Source organism: Pithys albifrons, chromosome 12 (genome assembly GCF_047495875.1).
Source record: "Pithys albifrons albifrons isolate INPA30051 chromosome 12, PitAlb_v1, whole genome shotgun sequence".
NCBI lineage: Eukaryota > Metazoa > Chordata > Aves > Passeriformes > Thamnophilidae > Pithys > Pithys albifrons.
The window spans coordinates 3,925,199-3,942,154 of NC_092469.1; the positions used below are offsets into that span (position 1 = coordinate 3,925,199).

At 39.6% G+C, this 16,956-nt stretch overlaps 1 protein-coding gene across 4 annotated transcripts in view; it reads left to right on the plus strand.

Annotated features, from left to right (window-relative positions):
• The window catches only part of CEP89 (centrosomal protein 89), a 29,158-nt gene extending 14,793 nt beyond the window's left edge, over positions 1–14,365 (plus strand). For all 4 annotated transcript variants that reach the window (XM_071567658.1, XM_071567660.1, XM_071567659.1 and 1 more), the window contains exons 13-19: positions 1,505–1,616; positions 2,198–2,378; positions 3,562–3,729; positions 4,379–4,520; positions 6,102–6,191; positions 9,986–10,155; positions 13,214–14,365. In XM_071567658.1, coding sequence (XP_071423759.1) covers positions 1,505–1,616; positions 2,198–2,378; positions 3,562–3,729; positions 4,379–4,520; positions 6,102–6,191; positions 9,986–10,155; positions 13,214–13,451 — 1,101 coding nt within the window. In that variant the 3' untranslated portion in view covers positions 13,452–14,365. The remainder of the gene's footprint in view (positions 1–1,504; positions 1,617–2,197; positions 2,379–3,561; positions 3,730–4,378; positions 4,521–6,101; positions 6,192–9,985; positions 10,156–13,213) is intronic.
• Positions 14,366–16,956: the final 2,591 nt, after the last annotated feature.

The window sequence follows — 16,956 nt, forward strand, 5'->3', positions numbered from 1 at the left end:
CTTGGCAGCTCAAAGCCATTAACTCTTTGGCAACTGGCTGGTAGGCACTTGCTGCCTTCTCCTTCTGCCCATTGCAGTAAATGTCACAGTAAATTAAAGAAGTCAGCTGAACTTACAAGCTTCTGTACACGGAGGTTTTCAGGGATACAAGGGTAAGTTGACTTCCATTTCTGTGTTTGCAAAACTCTTCTGTTTATATTTTTCAGCTGGTGTTTATTAGCTGTATATTTCAGCTTACATTTCAGTCAGAATATGGTTTGATGGTAGAGGGAATGGTCACTGTCTAGATCTGTGCACAATAAGATACATTTTTATGTAGGTCAGGCCACACATGAACAAAGCAGATACACACTGTGTTCCTGTCACCAGAAATCCTTGGGAACAGCCCATTTTGCTACCCTTTGTTTGGGCTTGGGCTGCTCTTGCTGATTGATGACAGTTTTTCAGTTTAAATTCATGGGACATCGTCTGACACTTGTACTGCATTTCTTCTTGCACTTTGGCTATGACTTCTCAACTTTTTAAGCTCTTACTACAACAGCAAATAGTTTCTTAAGCTTTTTTAAACATCAGAAGGCATGTGTTGTTTTTCTTAAAAGCTAAATTAACTCTCTACTTTTTAACTGGTTTTAAGTTCTCTGCTTGGGATAGTTAATTTTAAATGCCCATGTTCCTTACAGGCCCATAAAGTTCTCTGGAAGCATTTTTCTAGAGATCAAAGCCAAGTGAATCTAAATGCTATCCAAGAATTTATCACATGTTGGTTACAAAGCTGTCTCTAGGTCATCTTGCATAATTGTGTATTCTCTTATATGGGAAAATCCTGAGAGAGCTGGGTGTGTTGTGCCTGGAGGAGAGGAGGTTCAGGGCAGGTCTCATCCCTGGGAATCAGTGCCTGAGAGGGGCTGGAAAGGCAGAGCCAGGCTCTTGGCACTGGTGCCCTGTGACATGACAGGAGGTGCCAGGCACAGACTGAAACACAGGTGGTTCCCTCTCAACATAAGGAAATAGTTTCCACTGTGAGCATTCCAGCAGGCTGTCCAGAGGCTGTGGAGTCTCCATGCCATCTCCTTGGAGTCTCCATGCCATGCATGGAATCTCCTTCAAGCCCTCCAGACCTGGTCCTGGACAGCAGGCTGTAGGTGCGGGGATTGGACCAGATGAGCTCCTGAGGTTGGAGATCCCTTCAAACCTTATGCATTCTATGATGCTACAAAGCTAATTCACACATACTGATTTTTCCTTCTTTCTATAGGCAATTTTTGTTTTTGTTAGTCAGGGGTTTTAAATGTTATTTAAAATAAATGACATTTTCATGGTTGTGAGTTCATGTCTCCAATAAACTTAGCTTAGGTCCCAACATGGCTTTTAACGAGGGGTTTTCATTTGTTCTTTAAAGAGGTTCAAATACATCTTTATAAGTTTACACTGTTGAAAGTCTGCTGGGACATAAGCTAACATTTGAAGTATATTTTATTTACAAGCTGGTTGTCATTACAGGCAGCAGCTGCAAACTCAGGCCAAGCTGGTCTTGGAAGAAAATGGATTGTTGATGGAGCAACTTGAAATCCAACAAGCTAAAGCAAAGGACAGTCACAGACAGCATGTTCAAGAAGGTAAAGTGCTTGAGTTGCTAGTCATTTGAACTACACTGAAGGTGATACTGCAGGTTTGGGGTGTTTTTTGGTTTGGCAGGTTTGGGAGGTTTTGGTTTTCTTTGGTCGGGGTCTTTTGGCAACTTTATATATGCCTAAAAAATGTGGTTGAATGAAGTTCTGGATGTCAACTGATAGTAAACCAGAATGTCTGTATCACCCATTGCCCCTGTACAACATACTCCATTTTGACTGACTTCTGAAAAAGTGACAGGAACTGTTAACTATCAATACATTCATTTCTGTAATTTAAGAGCACTTTAAACTGAATTGGAATTTTTCAGAGTAAAATGATAGCTCAATGGTCCTGTAGTTCTGAAAAGTAGTAGTCTTGAAGTTTCAGCATTTTACCAAAACAAGTTGCTTGAGACAGCAAAAAAAGAAAATCCAAACTGTTAAAATACAAACAAACTGACAAATCCACTGTTACATAATGCTGTGAACAACTAGGAATTAACATATTAATGGTTTAATTGGAGTTTCATTCGGTGATTGAATTAGTTCTGTTATACCCAGTTGGCTTTTTTTTTCCCTCCCAAAAGCTTCAAAGTTGACCAAACAGATAGTAATCTTAGAAGGTAAGAAACAGAGTCAAGAAGAAGAGATAGGAGAGTACAAGAAGAACTTAGAAACTTTGTATTCTACTTGTGAAGATCTGAAAGCCCAAGTGGATAGCAGAATAGCAGCAGAGGAGCACTTGGCTGTGGTGAATGATTTAAACAGGTATGAATTTACATCTGGTGCACAGAGAAACAATTCTGCAAAGCATGGACATGAACAGAGCTGCACACACAGCACTCTGTGGGCAGGAGGCCAGTGGAAACCTCTGCTGCTAATCCAGGCAGGTAACTGCCAAGGAGCAAAGAAAGGGAAAGAATATTTCAAAAATATTGTCTTGGTTGTTAGAGACATTTAAATTTACAGAAGGAAATCTCAGATCTAAAAACATGGGTGGAAGTGTTCCTGCCATAGAGTACGTGCTGCTATAATGGTAGTGTTATAAATAGCAGAAGAGGAGGCATTAAACTTGTCATTTTTGTTAAATCTATTAATTTCTATCAATACTGACGTTATTCTTTAGTTTTCATCTTTGGGAACATTCTAAAGGATCTTGAAATTCTAAACCAGAAGTTCTGAGTTTGTTCTGTCTTTACAATATAGAAATAAAATGGAACAGCACAACTGAGAAGTGCTGTCATGCAGCACAGTCTGCAGAATTGTTTCCCTGAAGACATTCTGTAAATTTGTTTGCTTTCAAGCCTTTGGGTAGTGCAAGTTACTGTTTTGTGGTACAGTGCTGTGCTGGGAAGTTCTCAGACCTTGTATTTTGGCATTGTTAGTAATTTCTTTGGAAAAAAAAAGGGGAATACATCTGGGCTAAGTATTTTTGTAATTTAAATAAGGTGCAGCCAGGCTCTCAGGCAACCAGCAGTAGGACAAGAGAGCACGGGCTTAAGCTCTGCCAGGGGAGGTTTAGACTGGATATCAGGAAGAAATTCTTTAGAGAGAGTGGTCAGGCATTGGAATGGCCTGCCCAGAAAGGGGGTGGATTCTCCAACCCTGGAGGTTTTTAAAGTGAGACTGGATGTGGCACTGAGTGCCATGATCTGGTAATCAAAGTGGGATTGGATTAAGGGTTGAACTTGATGATCTCAGAGGTCTCTTCCAACCCAACTGATTCTATGATTCTGTGATTCAAATAATTATTTAAATTATAATTTAAATAATTATTTAAATATTTCATTCATGCTTTGAGAATGTAATACCTCTCTGATGTCACCACTGAACATTAAACATTTTCAGTGTATCTTTTTTATACCTTTACCAGGGGTGGCTTCCTGTAGTTCAGCTTTTTAGTGACGTGGGTCTGTACATGCCCCCTGTGCTGTGCTGTTGGTTTCTGCAGGCGTTTAAATCAGGAGCAGGAGAAACAGCGCCGGGAGGTGGAGGATGTGCTGGGAAAGGTGGCAGCACTGCAGGCTGAAAACAAGAAACTGCTCCTGGAGAAAAATAACTTCCTGGCTGACAAGAAGATCCTGGAAACTGAAATGGAAATGACACAAAAGACAAACAGGTCACATCAGTCTCATTTCTTGGATAGAAATACTTGTGTTTCTTTAAGTAACAGCAGAAATATCAGTAAAATTGTCTGACTCCCCATAATGTGTATTTTCTACCTTGTGCAGAAAAACATGTTTCCTAAACATATCCTTGTCACATCCAAAGCCCTGGCTGTCAAGTTTTGCTAACCTTTGTATGTTTTCATGCTCACTTTTCTGTGTCTGCATGCACATTAAGAATATTTCTGTAATACAGTAGTTAGTAGTACATGTAGGAGTTAGCTAAGCAATTAATCATTTGTGTACTCCTCTGAAAATAAAGCCTTACACTATTTGCAAACCTTCTCATGCACCCAGTTGGTTCAGAGATGGGCTCACAATAATTTAAAAAGTAAAACCAATATTATTGTTATAGTTCTTAAGAAATATGAGCTTGCAGCCATTGCACAAACTGTTTTTTGAATCATTGTTGTTGTTCAGACAATATATTGTAAAGGAAAACACAATACTTTTGGCACTGCAAAAACTGTGAGCCAGTGCACTTGAACAGTATGTTTGATTGTTTGAGACTTGTATGTGTGGATTTGCACATGTGATGCAGGTTTTTTAATGCCGTTATTAATTCCCAATCTGAAGATTTTCCCTTTTCTGTTAATTTTATAGGCGACTAACGAAGAAAATAGGTCATTTGCAACTGCAGCTGGAGGAGGTAATGGAAAAAGAAGTTACAGCCCATCACTATCTAACAAACCTTATTGGCCTGGTGGAGAAGATAGCTCAGGAACGTGATCATCTTGTATTTTTGGTAATTACCTTTAAATAATTCATATTAATTTATATTTCACACAATTATCATCCTACTGGCACAACTTGCTCTTAATTTGAATTATCAAAAAAGAAAGCTACAATTTCAGTTTAAGGACTTGCTATTTCAGTGGAGTTTAGCAAACAGGATGGGAGTAGCAGATTTTTTCTAGAAGAGTGGCTAAAAGGAGCTGTCCTTATTTCTGCAGTCAACATAATTAAGCCTTAATTCACAATAGGGATTGCAATGGTATATATCAAGCTTAAAAGACTTTTTAACCTAATTTTAGAGGTTGGTGTTGAGCTATATGTATTTAAAAATAATCATAAAATGTTATTGCATGTTTCTGAATCTGAAGGTAAGCTATTATCCTCAAAGTGATCTGTATGGACCTTCTCCTGTGGATGCACATGGGTGTCACTGCTTCTTAATGGTTTGTAGTCATGTTGACAGGCTAATTGAGAGTTTTGGAATGACTTCTGTTCAGTGGAAGTGTCTGGCATGGAAGTTACTGGGTTTTTCATAAGCACATTTTGTTTCCTTTACAAGATCATGGACACAATTTCAATTTTACATACTGGTACTCTGTCTTCAAATTTGTCCTGAAACTGTTTCACAAAACTTTGTTAAAGCTTCTTTTACTTCTGTTGATCAAGTAGTATTCTTACTGAGGGTTAAAAAAAAGTCTGTAGTAATCACATCTCCACAAAAATAAAGGGATAACCTTAAACTTACTATTTCCAGGAACAGTGTCAGCCTAAAACAGAGCAGCAACAAATTTGTTTAAATCAATTCTGGTAGTGGAATGGTGATGATGAACTGTAATTCTGAGTTAGCAGCTGTCAAAATTACTCTTTTATTGCACTGTATGATCCAGCTACCTCACACTAAATCAGACTGTCACTTACTGAGCAGAGGTGCACAGACTCCAGCAGTGCCAGTTAATTTTGACTTCTCTGAAAGGAGATGTGTCTCTGCAGTGATGTGGGTAGTTCAAGGGGGGCAGACATTGCTGATTCTAAAAGCTACTTATTTCTCTTTCAAATGCTTTCAGTAGATTTAACAGTTGAAGCCTCCACAGTTTTGCAGTTATTTCATTGCTCATAGCTTATGCATTTTTGTTTGGTTTACTTTTGATATCTGGGAAGGTAGTGCTGTGAAACAGTGAAAACAGTTATAAGACAAAAAGGTTTCATGAGACACATGTGAGAATCCTTTTCTGAACCCTGCCCATTTCAAGGGCTCTTTTGAGGGCAGACCCAAAGGATGAGCCTCGTGCACACAAATGGGATCCCCATGTATACAAACATATATCTGTAGAAGAATTAATCAGAATTGGTTGAGTTTATTATAGATTTTTATTATTCCTTTCAGAATTATGTTGTTTCATAGTATTCAGTCAGTTGACAATTATTAATCAGCCATTAACAAATAATATTTCGGACTCATTTTCCATGTTGGTTCTTCAGACTGTTGGAGCTCAAAATGGAATTGCTGTGTCTTCCTCAGTGGATGCATTTTGTCTGCCCTAATGTAATGATGTAATGATGACATTTAGTTGTGTACACTGTATGGTTGCAGGCCACAAGTTTGGAAAATGAGAAGCAGGGTGTCCTCAATAAAATGATAGAAGGCAGCCTACGCTTAGGAAGACTGGAAGAAAAAGTTAAGGTAAGCTGTGTCTCTAAGCTAATTATTCATGGTGAAACATTTTAGGTTTTTTAATGAGAAAAGTCAATAGTTAATTTGTGTCAGTGCTTTATCAAAGACTTATGGATTATCTTAAAGTGTTTTTAAAAAGCAAAGTGGACCATCATTATAGTTTACACAAGTATCTTCTTCCACTGTGTTCATGCATTGCCTGTGTGCCAGAGCATTGCATGTACATCATTACCTGGAGAACTATGACCAGCTGTAAAAATAATTAAAGGTTATTTGTATTGTTGCTCTGTGGTGTCACCCAGGTCACACTTTTCTGAGGCTCTGCAAATGCTTCAACTTGAAGTCCATTGCAATTCAATATGGAAGAATGAAAATCATATCTCAAGTGTGCAGTTCCCATCAAGAACTTCATGTGGCCATAGGGTAGGAGGTTTAGAAACTCAGAGGGTGTTCAAACATGGAGCCCAGTTAGAGAACACATTATAGGTCATCTTTGCAACTCTCTAACCTATACAAAGCACAGTGTGTAATTGCAGTGTAACAGTGTATAATATGAAACAAATTTGAAACACGTTTCAACATCTTTGGTGCTACCATAATTGCTTCTACTGTGATCTTAAAAGGAGAGAAAGGGACCTGGTTTGTATATATAGAAAGTAATCTATATATTACTTTCAAAAGCTGGTTTATATTCTGTCAGGTTTGTTTACTTAACCCTAAAGCAGAGATTTTACACTTTTCAGTCAATACCTACAGTGCTATTCATGCATCAAGTGACACAAATGTGCACCAGCACTGTTAGTGGAGACCAGCTCCTTCTGCACTACCCTAGAAGAATTATCTAATTATACTAATACAGCCATAAAATATTTTTAGCATTTTTCACCCTATTCATGTCTATATTCCCTACCAAAACAGTGGCTTTTGTTAAATACAGATTTTCTGCAATTTAGTAGATCTGTGACTACTATAAGAGATAGAGATTTGCATAAAATTAAGAACATTTACATGTAGTGAATTTTAAGTCCAAAACCAAATTAGAAGAATTCTTAACCCATCAATTATTAATGGAAATTAGAAAAAAGTCTGTAAATAAAGTTCTTAAATACAGCTGTTTCAATTTAGCAAAAGTAGGACTAATCTACTTGCCAAACCTTTTCATTATTTTTGTCAGCAAAGCAGAGGGCTTAAACAGTCACACAACACTTACAGATATCATGTGCTCTTTGGTTACTGTATTAATTGAACTTTGCTAAAAGCTGGTGTAATTAATTTCTTTGCTCCTTCAGGAAATCACATGTTGGGTAACTGCCCTGCATATTGAGTTTCAGGATAAACCCTTTATGAGGTATTTAGGGGTAATCTGTCTCCAGTGATAACAGTACCTAATACACATTAATTTTTCTGAAAGGGTGGCACTATTGATAACGTGAGTGTTGGCTATTCCTTACCTTAGAAAAGGTCATTTTGCCTTGACTTTTCACCACCATCAGCCATTTCCATGAGATACAAGATAAGAGATACAAATTATATCAAGTGAAGCAGAACAAAGAGTGAGTCCTCAGGCTGTGAGGAGAGAAAAGCCTTTACCCTACAGTTTGGAGTTACTCCCAGGTGCCTGCAGTGTGAGTCTGTATTTCCTGCTCTTCGGACACAACTGAGTGTACACATTTACTACTTGCTGAGTTTGTTGCCTCAGATCACATTAGCTGCATCTGTGATCATTCCTCATCTTGCTTACTCTGTACTTGGTGCCATGACCTTGGTCCAACTACCCTTTCTAGCTCTGGAGGAAAATATTACAACTTCCAGCTACGTGCTGTCATTCTCTGCCTGAAAACTTATCTCCACTGGTCTGTTTACTGCTGCCTGCTTCACTTCAGAGGGCATTAATAGGTTATCTTGAACCAGTCCAAGGTAATGGCCTGCTGGGAAGGATCTGTAAGTGCCAGCATGTGCCAGTGTGCCCAGAGCCACCCTGACCTGCCCAGGCCACGTTTTATTGCTGCTGGGATCAGTCAGTAGGAGCAGCAGCAGAACTGTGTGTCCCTCATATCTCTTTTCAGGCCATAATCATATGGCCATAAGAAAATAGTTCACTTTTGCCCTTTGTGCCCCACTGATTTTGCAACCATTCTGCACCTGGGACTCAGCTTTGGCTGGCAAAGGAGGGGCACGGGGCAGAGCCAACAGGGGCAGCTGGGGGTGTGAGACCAGAGGCTGAAACATCTCCAGAGTGCACCTTAAAACACAAAACCCACCTTAAAACACAAAACCCACCTTAAAACACAGGCCTCCCTGGAGCTGGATGGGCAGTGACCAGAAGAGGAAAAATGGATTTCACCAACACTCCCAGCTGCTTTATCAGCCTTTTCTGTGATAAGAGACATGGGAAGTTCTCTGTCTGAAATGATTAGGGGCACCTGCACTAGAGAGGGTGTTTCAAGTCCTGTGTGGACCTGAATGAAGCTGCAGGACTTGGGGACAGAGGGGAAAGTTCAGCTGTTGCCCTGAGCTCTGAACTTCCTCTCTTGGCTCAGAAGGAACTTGTTTTCCTTCAGCCTCCCATGGCATTACAGTGCAAGCATCTAACTCTGCATTTGGGAGACTTTTCTGGGAATTTAAAAAGTTGAATGATGTGACCAGTTAACTTGCAGACTCGTAGTTATGTTCTTAGAACTGACAAGGAAAAGCTAGGAAAAAACCCCCATCCTTAAATACTGAATTACTAATATTCTAGGTAAGTATTATTATTTATTATTATGCTATTTGCTCTAGAAAAATAAACTCCACAATGACATATTTTACAAGAGATAAAAGGAAACAGTTTGTGGAGAGGATTATATAGCTTTATATACAGCATATACCAAAATTATGTCCTTTTTTTTATTCCTCCAAAAGGCAGACTCAATCTTTCTGCTCTGATTCAGATTAGTGATTAGCACCTCAGATAAAACTTAGCAAGACATAAACAGTATATTCAGAGCTTCACAATTAAATAGTTTACGGTTTTATTAAAGGAGGTGTTTCCATCCCAAAACTCTGTCCCGTAGGAAATGTCACATTCTGCAGACAAAATAACAGTCTTAGCATTCTGCTTGTAATCATGAGAAAAAAAGCTAATGTTTGATTCATTTTGTGTCAAGAGCAGCACCATGGAGACATTTGTAGCAACACAAGCCATAGCTTTCCATTCCTCTTGTGCTTATGCAATTTAATGGGGATGTTATTTCAGAAAGCAAAATAATTTTGTACAACAGTGATTTCTTATTTTTGAGATGAGACCAATATATTTGGTTATTTTAGCCATCAAGCAAAAAATCACTTGTGCTTCACTGAACAGAAGGACTGTTATGTGAAACAGCAAGCTAGTTTGAAACACAAAGCTATTCTTTTCTTCCTCTTAATATTAATACTGGACAACTAACAAAACATAAACACTTTTTCTTGATATGACTGATAAATATGACTGTTGGACAAGTGGGAAGCAACATGTGCTGTGAAGTGTAGCTTTGCATCTTGGAAAACAGACCCTTTTTTGCAGCTAATTCTGTTCACTCATAAGACAAACATACAGTATGGTATTCACTGTACACACGAGTTTTATATGCAGAATAAAATGAAGTGTAATACCTTCAAATTAACAAACAGGTTTAAAAAAGCCATAATGACATATTGAGGCAAGGCAGCACTGATTAAAGGTTCAACTGCAAATCAGTGTCTCAGCTGTTTCTGTTGTTGGTGGTGACTTGTCCTTATTTCTCCTATAATCCCATTTTCCCTATTATCTGTAACCCTTGCAGGCATATAAAAAGAAAGCAGCTGGGAAGCTTGGAAACATCAGTCTCAAGATGACTGAGCAGGAGAAAGACTTTGCCGGGAAGATTGTGCGCTATGAGCAGGAAATGCGGCACCTCCGGCACCTGCTGCAGGACAAACAGGAGACCCTGGAGGAGGTGCTGCAGGAGAAGAGGTGAGAGCAGCAGCAATCCAGGCAGGTCTGAGGGGTGAAGGGCTGAGGGGAAGCACCTGCACACAGCCAGGGCCTCCTGTGGTGTGTTTGGGGTCGCTCTTCTCACCTGCAGCTGTACTGAAAATGCTGGAATTCTTAGCTCCAGGAAGGATCTCTTCAAGGAGGATTTATTCTGGATGGCTACTGCTGTTTTAAGATTTCTTCTTAAGAAGAATGTCAATCTGAGCCTAATCTTTCATGATTTGAGTGGGTTCTGTAAATCAAGATGTATGTTAGGTTGTTTAATATAAGCATCTTCTGCTTAAGGCTGAGCACTTGCCCATCCGCACTCCTGAGATTATCCACACTCCTCACTTGTCCATCCACACTCAGATTATCAGGAAATGAAAGGAATCTAATGAGTACACATAAGATTTGTATCCTTTTGAATCTGTCTTACTGCTCTATTAGTAAGTGACTTAGATTGGCTCTGTGCAAAATAAAAAGAAAACACATTTTAACAGATTTATACAAGATTAGGACTATCAGTGTTAAATATCCTTTAGAGTCCTTTAAAGGTATGTTTTCCTTCTAGTAGTGGAAAGCTTCATAGAGCATTCACCTTATCAGAATAAAAGAAAAACTGTTTGCAACTGAAGAAAAGTAATAAACAGTCATTTCTCAAGTCATCACTGCCATTGTGAAATAATAGGTTTAAATAGATTTTAAGAGACAATAGAAAACCAGGGCATGGTACCATCCACCTTCCATCAGCTCAGTTCCTCTGAGTTACTTTATACAGTGCTATTAAACAGGGTGAGTAGTAGAGCTGAACAGTGAATATTCCATTAAGATCTGAAATTTGCATGAATCCCCAGATTGAACTAATCAGAAAACTTTTCTTATACTTGCTTTTGCTCTTGAATTCACTTTTGTTCTCATGACAAAAATCAGGAGTTACCCATTGCATCCAAGGGATGAAAATTTTTCTACTTGGTTTTCAAAAAGAAACACATACAGACATAATTGTTATTTTGATAAATAAAGTACCATTTTGTTCTTCAGGCAGCTGATAGTGACATCTTGATTATTCACAGAGCAATCTTCAGCGTCATCATTATCACATGCCTTAAATAAGATACATTGCATTTCTGAGATATAAACAAAGTTGATGGTGCAGTCCTAGGGTGAAAAAACAGGGTCATAAATGCTTCCAGTGTAATTTCACAGGACACTTACCTTTAAGAGTTTTCTAGGTCAGAGTTTATTTTGTAGGTCTTCTGCAGAGAAACAGTAGTTGACACAGTTACAGCTGCTGTGCTCTGGGTGTGAAATGCATGTTTGAAGGTGCCAGGGGGTGTCCCGGGCTCGGGTGAACAGCAGAAAGGCTTTGCAGCTGTGCACAGGCAGGGGAGAGGAGCTGTCTTACCTGTGGGTGACATGTAAAATTGTAACCAGGATAAAAATTGTTGATCTTTGTGATAAGGAATATTTAAACAAACTCCCATAGGATAGATGAAGATTAATTCTTGAGATGGCAGCCCACATCTGAGATTAAGGCTGAATTAATTTAGTTCAGTAAGGCCAGCAAGCTCTGTCTTGTGTAAAGGAGAATCTGCTTTCAGAACCTGCCTCTGTTAACTTTTCCATCTTCAATCAGTACAGCATTGGCGTTTTGTTTACTCTCAGCATGATACATTTTAGCTAGGTTGGAGTTGAATGGAACTTTTATTTGTACTTATTTAAGTAACAACAGCCTGGAGCACAAGTGCTGTGGGGAGAGGCTGAGGAAGCTGGGGGTGTTTAGCCTGGAGAAGAGGAGGCTCAGAGGTGACCTCAGCACTGTCTGGAACTGCCTGAAGGGAAGTTCTGGCCAGGTGGGGGTTGGTCTCTTCTCCCAGGCACTCAGCAATAGGACAAGGGGGCACGATGGGCTCAAGCTCTGCCAGGGGAAATTGAAGTTGGAGAGCAGAAAAAACTTCTTTGCAGAGAGAGTGCTCAGGCATTGGAATGGGCTGCCCAGAGAGGGGGTGGATTCCCCATCCCTGGAGGTTTTTAAAGTGAGATTGGCCTTGGCACTGAGTGCCATGATCTGGTAAAGGGACTGGAGCTGGCCCAGGGGTTGGACTTGATGATCTCAGAGGTCTTTTCCAACCCAATCCATTCTGTGATTCTGTGATGTTCCATCTCTATATCAAGTAAACGGTGAAACACAAAGTGGGCAGGTACTGTCTATGCCACTTCTCCCCAGTTCATTCTCAGTGTTACCAATCACAAAGGGCTCTGTAAGACCCTGTATTTGCTAGTTTTCCCCCTTTGCCAGCAATGTAGTCTGACAGCATTTAAGCTCAACATATTTATGTTCTGCATTGATTTGTTCTCAATTTTAGAGCCTGGTATTGGGGAGAATTTGTGTAGGCAGTCAGCTCTAGCCAGGGCTTCAGGTAGTGTCCTGAAGAGTCTGTATTAGTCCATATAGCATTAAAATTTGTGTGCTCGTTTTCCAGGCAACAGCTTTGCTTTCCATAGCAATTGGTCTTGATGTCCTTCTTCTTTTGTACTTTGATATATACCAGAAGTGAGTCAGAGGAAACCCCAGAGCTTAACCTTGACCCAGTATAACTTACTAAAAAATCTGTGCTGGAATACACTGTATTATTAAACCATGTTAACTTCCATGCTTAAAAAACCAACTTTTTCATTGAGAAAGATACTAAATAATTTGTTCATTTATGCTTGGGCATCAGACAAATGAGCCTGTAAAGTTGTAATGCCTTAAGGACTGTTCTCCTCTAGCTTTGTCTCCCCTCCTGGTTTACACCACTTTAGTTTGGCTGCCACAAAGAGGCATTAGTTGAGACTTAATCCAACTTGTTACATGGGTCCAAGTCTTTCTGGTCATGTCCTCTCTAGCATTACATTTAATGGGCTTTTCCAAAAGCAAAATAGGAATGAATTCCAATCAGGTAATTTCAAGCACCTAAATACAGGCCATTTCTGGTTTGCTTATCCACAGACTGTAATTCTGTACTGCTGAAACATTGTTATAATTAGGATTTCTCTTTGTTTTTTTCCCCAGGAAAACAGAAGGGGAACTTGAAATCATTTGGGAATCCACAACCAAAGAAAACAAGAGAATGAGAGAACTGTTACAGAAATCCCTGAGGAAGAACACCATGTGGAGTGCTGTCACAGTCCATGAGCCACACTTGGATGAAAGCTCTCAGAAGGACCTGGTTTACAGACATGATTTTAGCTATTGTGATGTGAAAACTTCATCCCCTACTAAAAATGAAATTCAGGAAGAATCTCAGTGATAAGAATCACCCAAAAAAGAGAACCCTGTGCCTGAACTTGACTTTTTCAGCAACACAAGATACGATGGGACATTTACCCCTTTCAAAACTACTGTATTTTTAAGGTCATAAAAATGATAGCAGCATATTCTCCAGCTATACCAACAATAGTGTAAATTAGCTTAAAATATTGCTTTGATACTTGAAGAAAAGGCTCCTCTTTGTTAAGACAAGATGTGGTACATCTTTAAGTTAACATGAAAAGACAAATAACCAGTTAACAGGATAAACAACTGGTAAACTTGACATTCTAGCCCAGACACCCACCTTGCCACAACAAAAGTGAAGGGCAAGACTGTTTATTAAAAGGGCAAATTTCAGTGTATTCTCCCCCAAACAATGGGGGATGATCCAAGCTGAAAAAAATGTGTGGCCTCTTGTTGCTCAGGATGAAGCGTCTTGACCTCCTAAGGAACAAGGATGTCCTTACACCACATTGTCTGCCAAAAGTCTTGGGATCTCAAGGACAGGGCAGAATTTGGCTGTTGAAACAGCCAAGACTGAAACATCCTCATGACATCTGGTGGTGCCTGAATGCTCAACTGTGCTCTGCACACTTTACAGGAGCCCAGGTCTCAGGGAGCTCCTGCTGCAGTTTTGCCAAGGGGATGACCTGCCAGGATGCAGTTCTGCTCCAGGTTGTCTTGTTCATCCCACTTTTCCCCAGAGCATTCTCTGCAGCAGTGCCAGCCTTTCATTATTGATGCATATTTGTCTTAGCTTTCATAATTGTTGCTTTTTCACAGTATTGCACATTAACTTTGTAGTAGTATGTATTAGTATGAAGTGAGTTTAGTTTGGATTTACACACAACTTGCTGGCTCATCTTTTTGGTTTCGTTTCATTTTCATAATAAAACCTAAATGTTACCAGAGTACTGTAGCAGTACAAAACCCCTGTAACTATCATAGTTGTGTAATGAAGATTTTCACTGGCTCTGATCAAAGTTAAGAGCAGAAATACCAAAAGGAACACATACTGTTTGTGTCCAGAAAGGTTCCTGTGGCCTTTTCCTTCAGGGTAAGGCTGTGACTCAGCAGAACGTTATTGAGGAGAGGGTGGGGACAGCACCTTCTACCATATCACACCACCATGGGAGGGATGGGCAGATGTACGGCTTTCACAGGCACCTTCCTTTGATAAGGAATAAAACAAGTGCAACAACCTTACCATCTCCTCAAGGCAGAGCTCAGCATGTCGGGGTCATTAACACTGACTGACAGAACTACTGTCTAACAGCACCACTCGCTTAAAGGTCTCCGCCCAGAGACTTAACAAGAGCTACGCCCCTAATCCTTTCATTCTTCTGGCTTTTTCACCTTGATTTTTGTAGGACTCTGTGCCTCAAAACAACATCCAGACGCTATTTTTAAATGCAGTCTTAAATAACTTCGTTAATATGTGACATGTTCAGGGGAATGGTCTGTTGCTAAACCAGTTCTTTTCTCTGGTCTTTCTTGAATCTGAACAAACTAATTTGAACTGTAAGGTCTGAAACGTCTCTTCAGACAATCCAGGGACAGGCAATGCAGACACAGGCAATACTCTCCCCTCGTTTCCACACAAGCTCCGAGCTGCCGTTGTGCTTACACTGACCCTGAAAGAGCATCCAACATGGCTATACCCACAGTTCCTCCTGTTTTTGGAGGCAGATTTTGAAAATGTCATATCTTTTTAATATAAGCATCTCTGAATAGGAAAATACAATCTCAGAACTGCTTATGTAAATTATTCACATATTCTTATCTGGTTTTAATTGCCCTTTTGAATATGTCTCAAGAGTTTGTAAACATAAGCAGCTTCATGGGGAAAAGCTGTCATATTGACAATTCCTTAGAAATAGAAGCAAGACTTTCAAAACACATTCAAGCTGGCATTTTGCTTGGTTAGTACACAGCTATTGAAGAAAACTGTACTTTAAATACCCAGAACTTAATAAGATTTTTAAATCATAGCCTTGCCTTGTTTCATAACCACTACACTAAATTTAGATGCTACACTTATTTAACTATTTTATTCTACTCTGAAAACTCTACCCCTGCCAATTCATCATTTTCTGCTGCCCACCTGCCATCAGCACCTTGCTGTTTTCCTCCCCCAGCTGACAGACAATACTGATGCCCATGTATTGCCTTCCACTCACAGTATCTTCCTGTCTGTAAATTGAACCCATCAAGTAGTTCCAGCTTTTTCACAAGACAATAGAAAAACATCAAGTGTTCTTCCATTCCTACCAAGAAACTGAGAAAAGAATACAGGATTTCTGGATTGTCACATTGAAGTTTCACTGCTGAATTTACAGATTGTATTCTGTCCATAATAACTGAATGTAATTTTCACTAGTAAAACATTTGGATTAAATAATGTGATTACATATTCAAAAAACAAGCATTGCTACCACCTTTCCAAAACCAAATCCACGGGAAAATCTGGAGTAAATCTCAGTACTTCCAATGCATTTGCCAACTACTGATAAAATACATTAGCATTACTTCCTGCTCCATTTTCAGAGCAGAGTATCTCCTACTCGGTGCTTCAGTTCTGTCAATATGAGGAGAGTCTGACACAGCAGTCACATTAAAGTAGGCATGTCCCAGTGTCCTGTGACCTGAGGGGGTACTGGGTCACACTCACCTTATCATTTTCAGGTTTCTGAAAATTCCCCCTGCCTTTAACAAGTCATTTAAACCCAGCTGTTTTCTTTTCCCCTGCCTCTTTATTTCAAGGCAGAAAGGTGCTGTTATCTTTCAGGCCAGAAAATTGCCTTTCAACAGCTCAGGAGAGAGAACCTCCCAAGACTTTTCACCTTTTGATGCCATTATCCTGGCACATCACATCAGGAGTTCTGAGAGCTTTTCTCATGGGACTACAAATCCTTGGTTGGTCAGGCCCAGCTCTTCCATTTAGAAGAGCTCAAAGAGCTCATCCTGCTCCTCAAATCTAATAGAAGTCGGTATGGTAAAAATTCCACAGTGTTAACCAGCTTGAATCTAGAAAAGCAAATGCACTTGGAAGGCTTCTTTACCTTTAAAAAAATGGTTTTTCAGTGAGTGAACTCTCCAGATGTTTTTTAGCCATGAATGTTTTTTTCCTGTACTAAATTTATTTCAATATACCTATATAAGCACATGCTTGGATATGAACCATAGATACAATATTGTGGCAATTAAAATTGTTTTATACCTCAAATATTTAGTTTTGGTAAATATTAAATTAAAATGAGACTTCAAAAGTAGCACAGAACATCATAACCTCCACGGAGTGCCTCAGTGTTCTAGAGGTGGGCACAGGGCAGATGCAGAGGGGTCTGCCAAAGCCAACCCCCCCTTAGTGAAAGGCCAGTGGAGTTCAACCTGAATTTTGGACTCAAAAAGGAGATGAAAGTCAGGCCTGGTTCTTCAAAGGGAAAAAGGTGAGGAGCTGGCTGTGAATCAGAGGAATCACTGACTCTGCTCAGGCTTTGAAA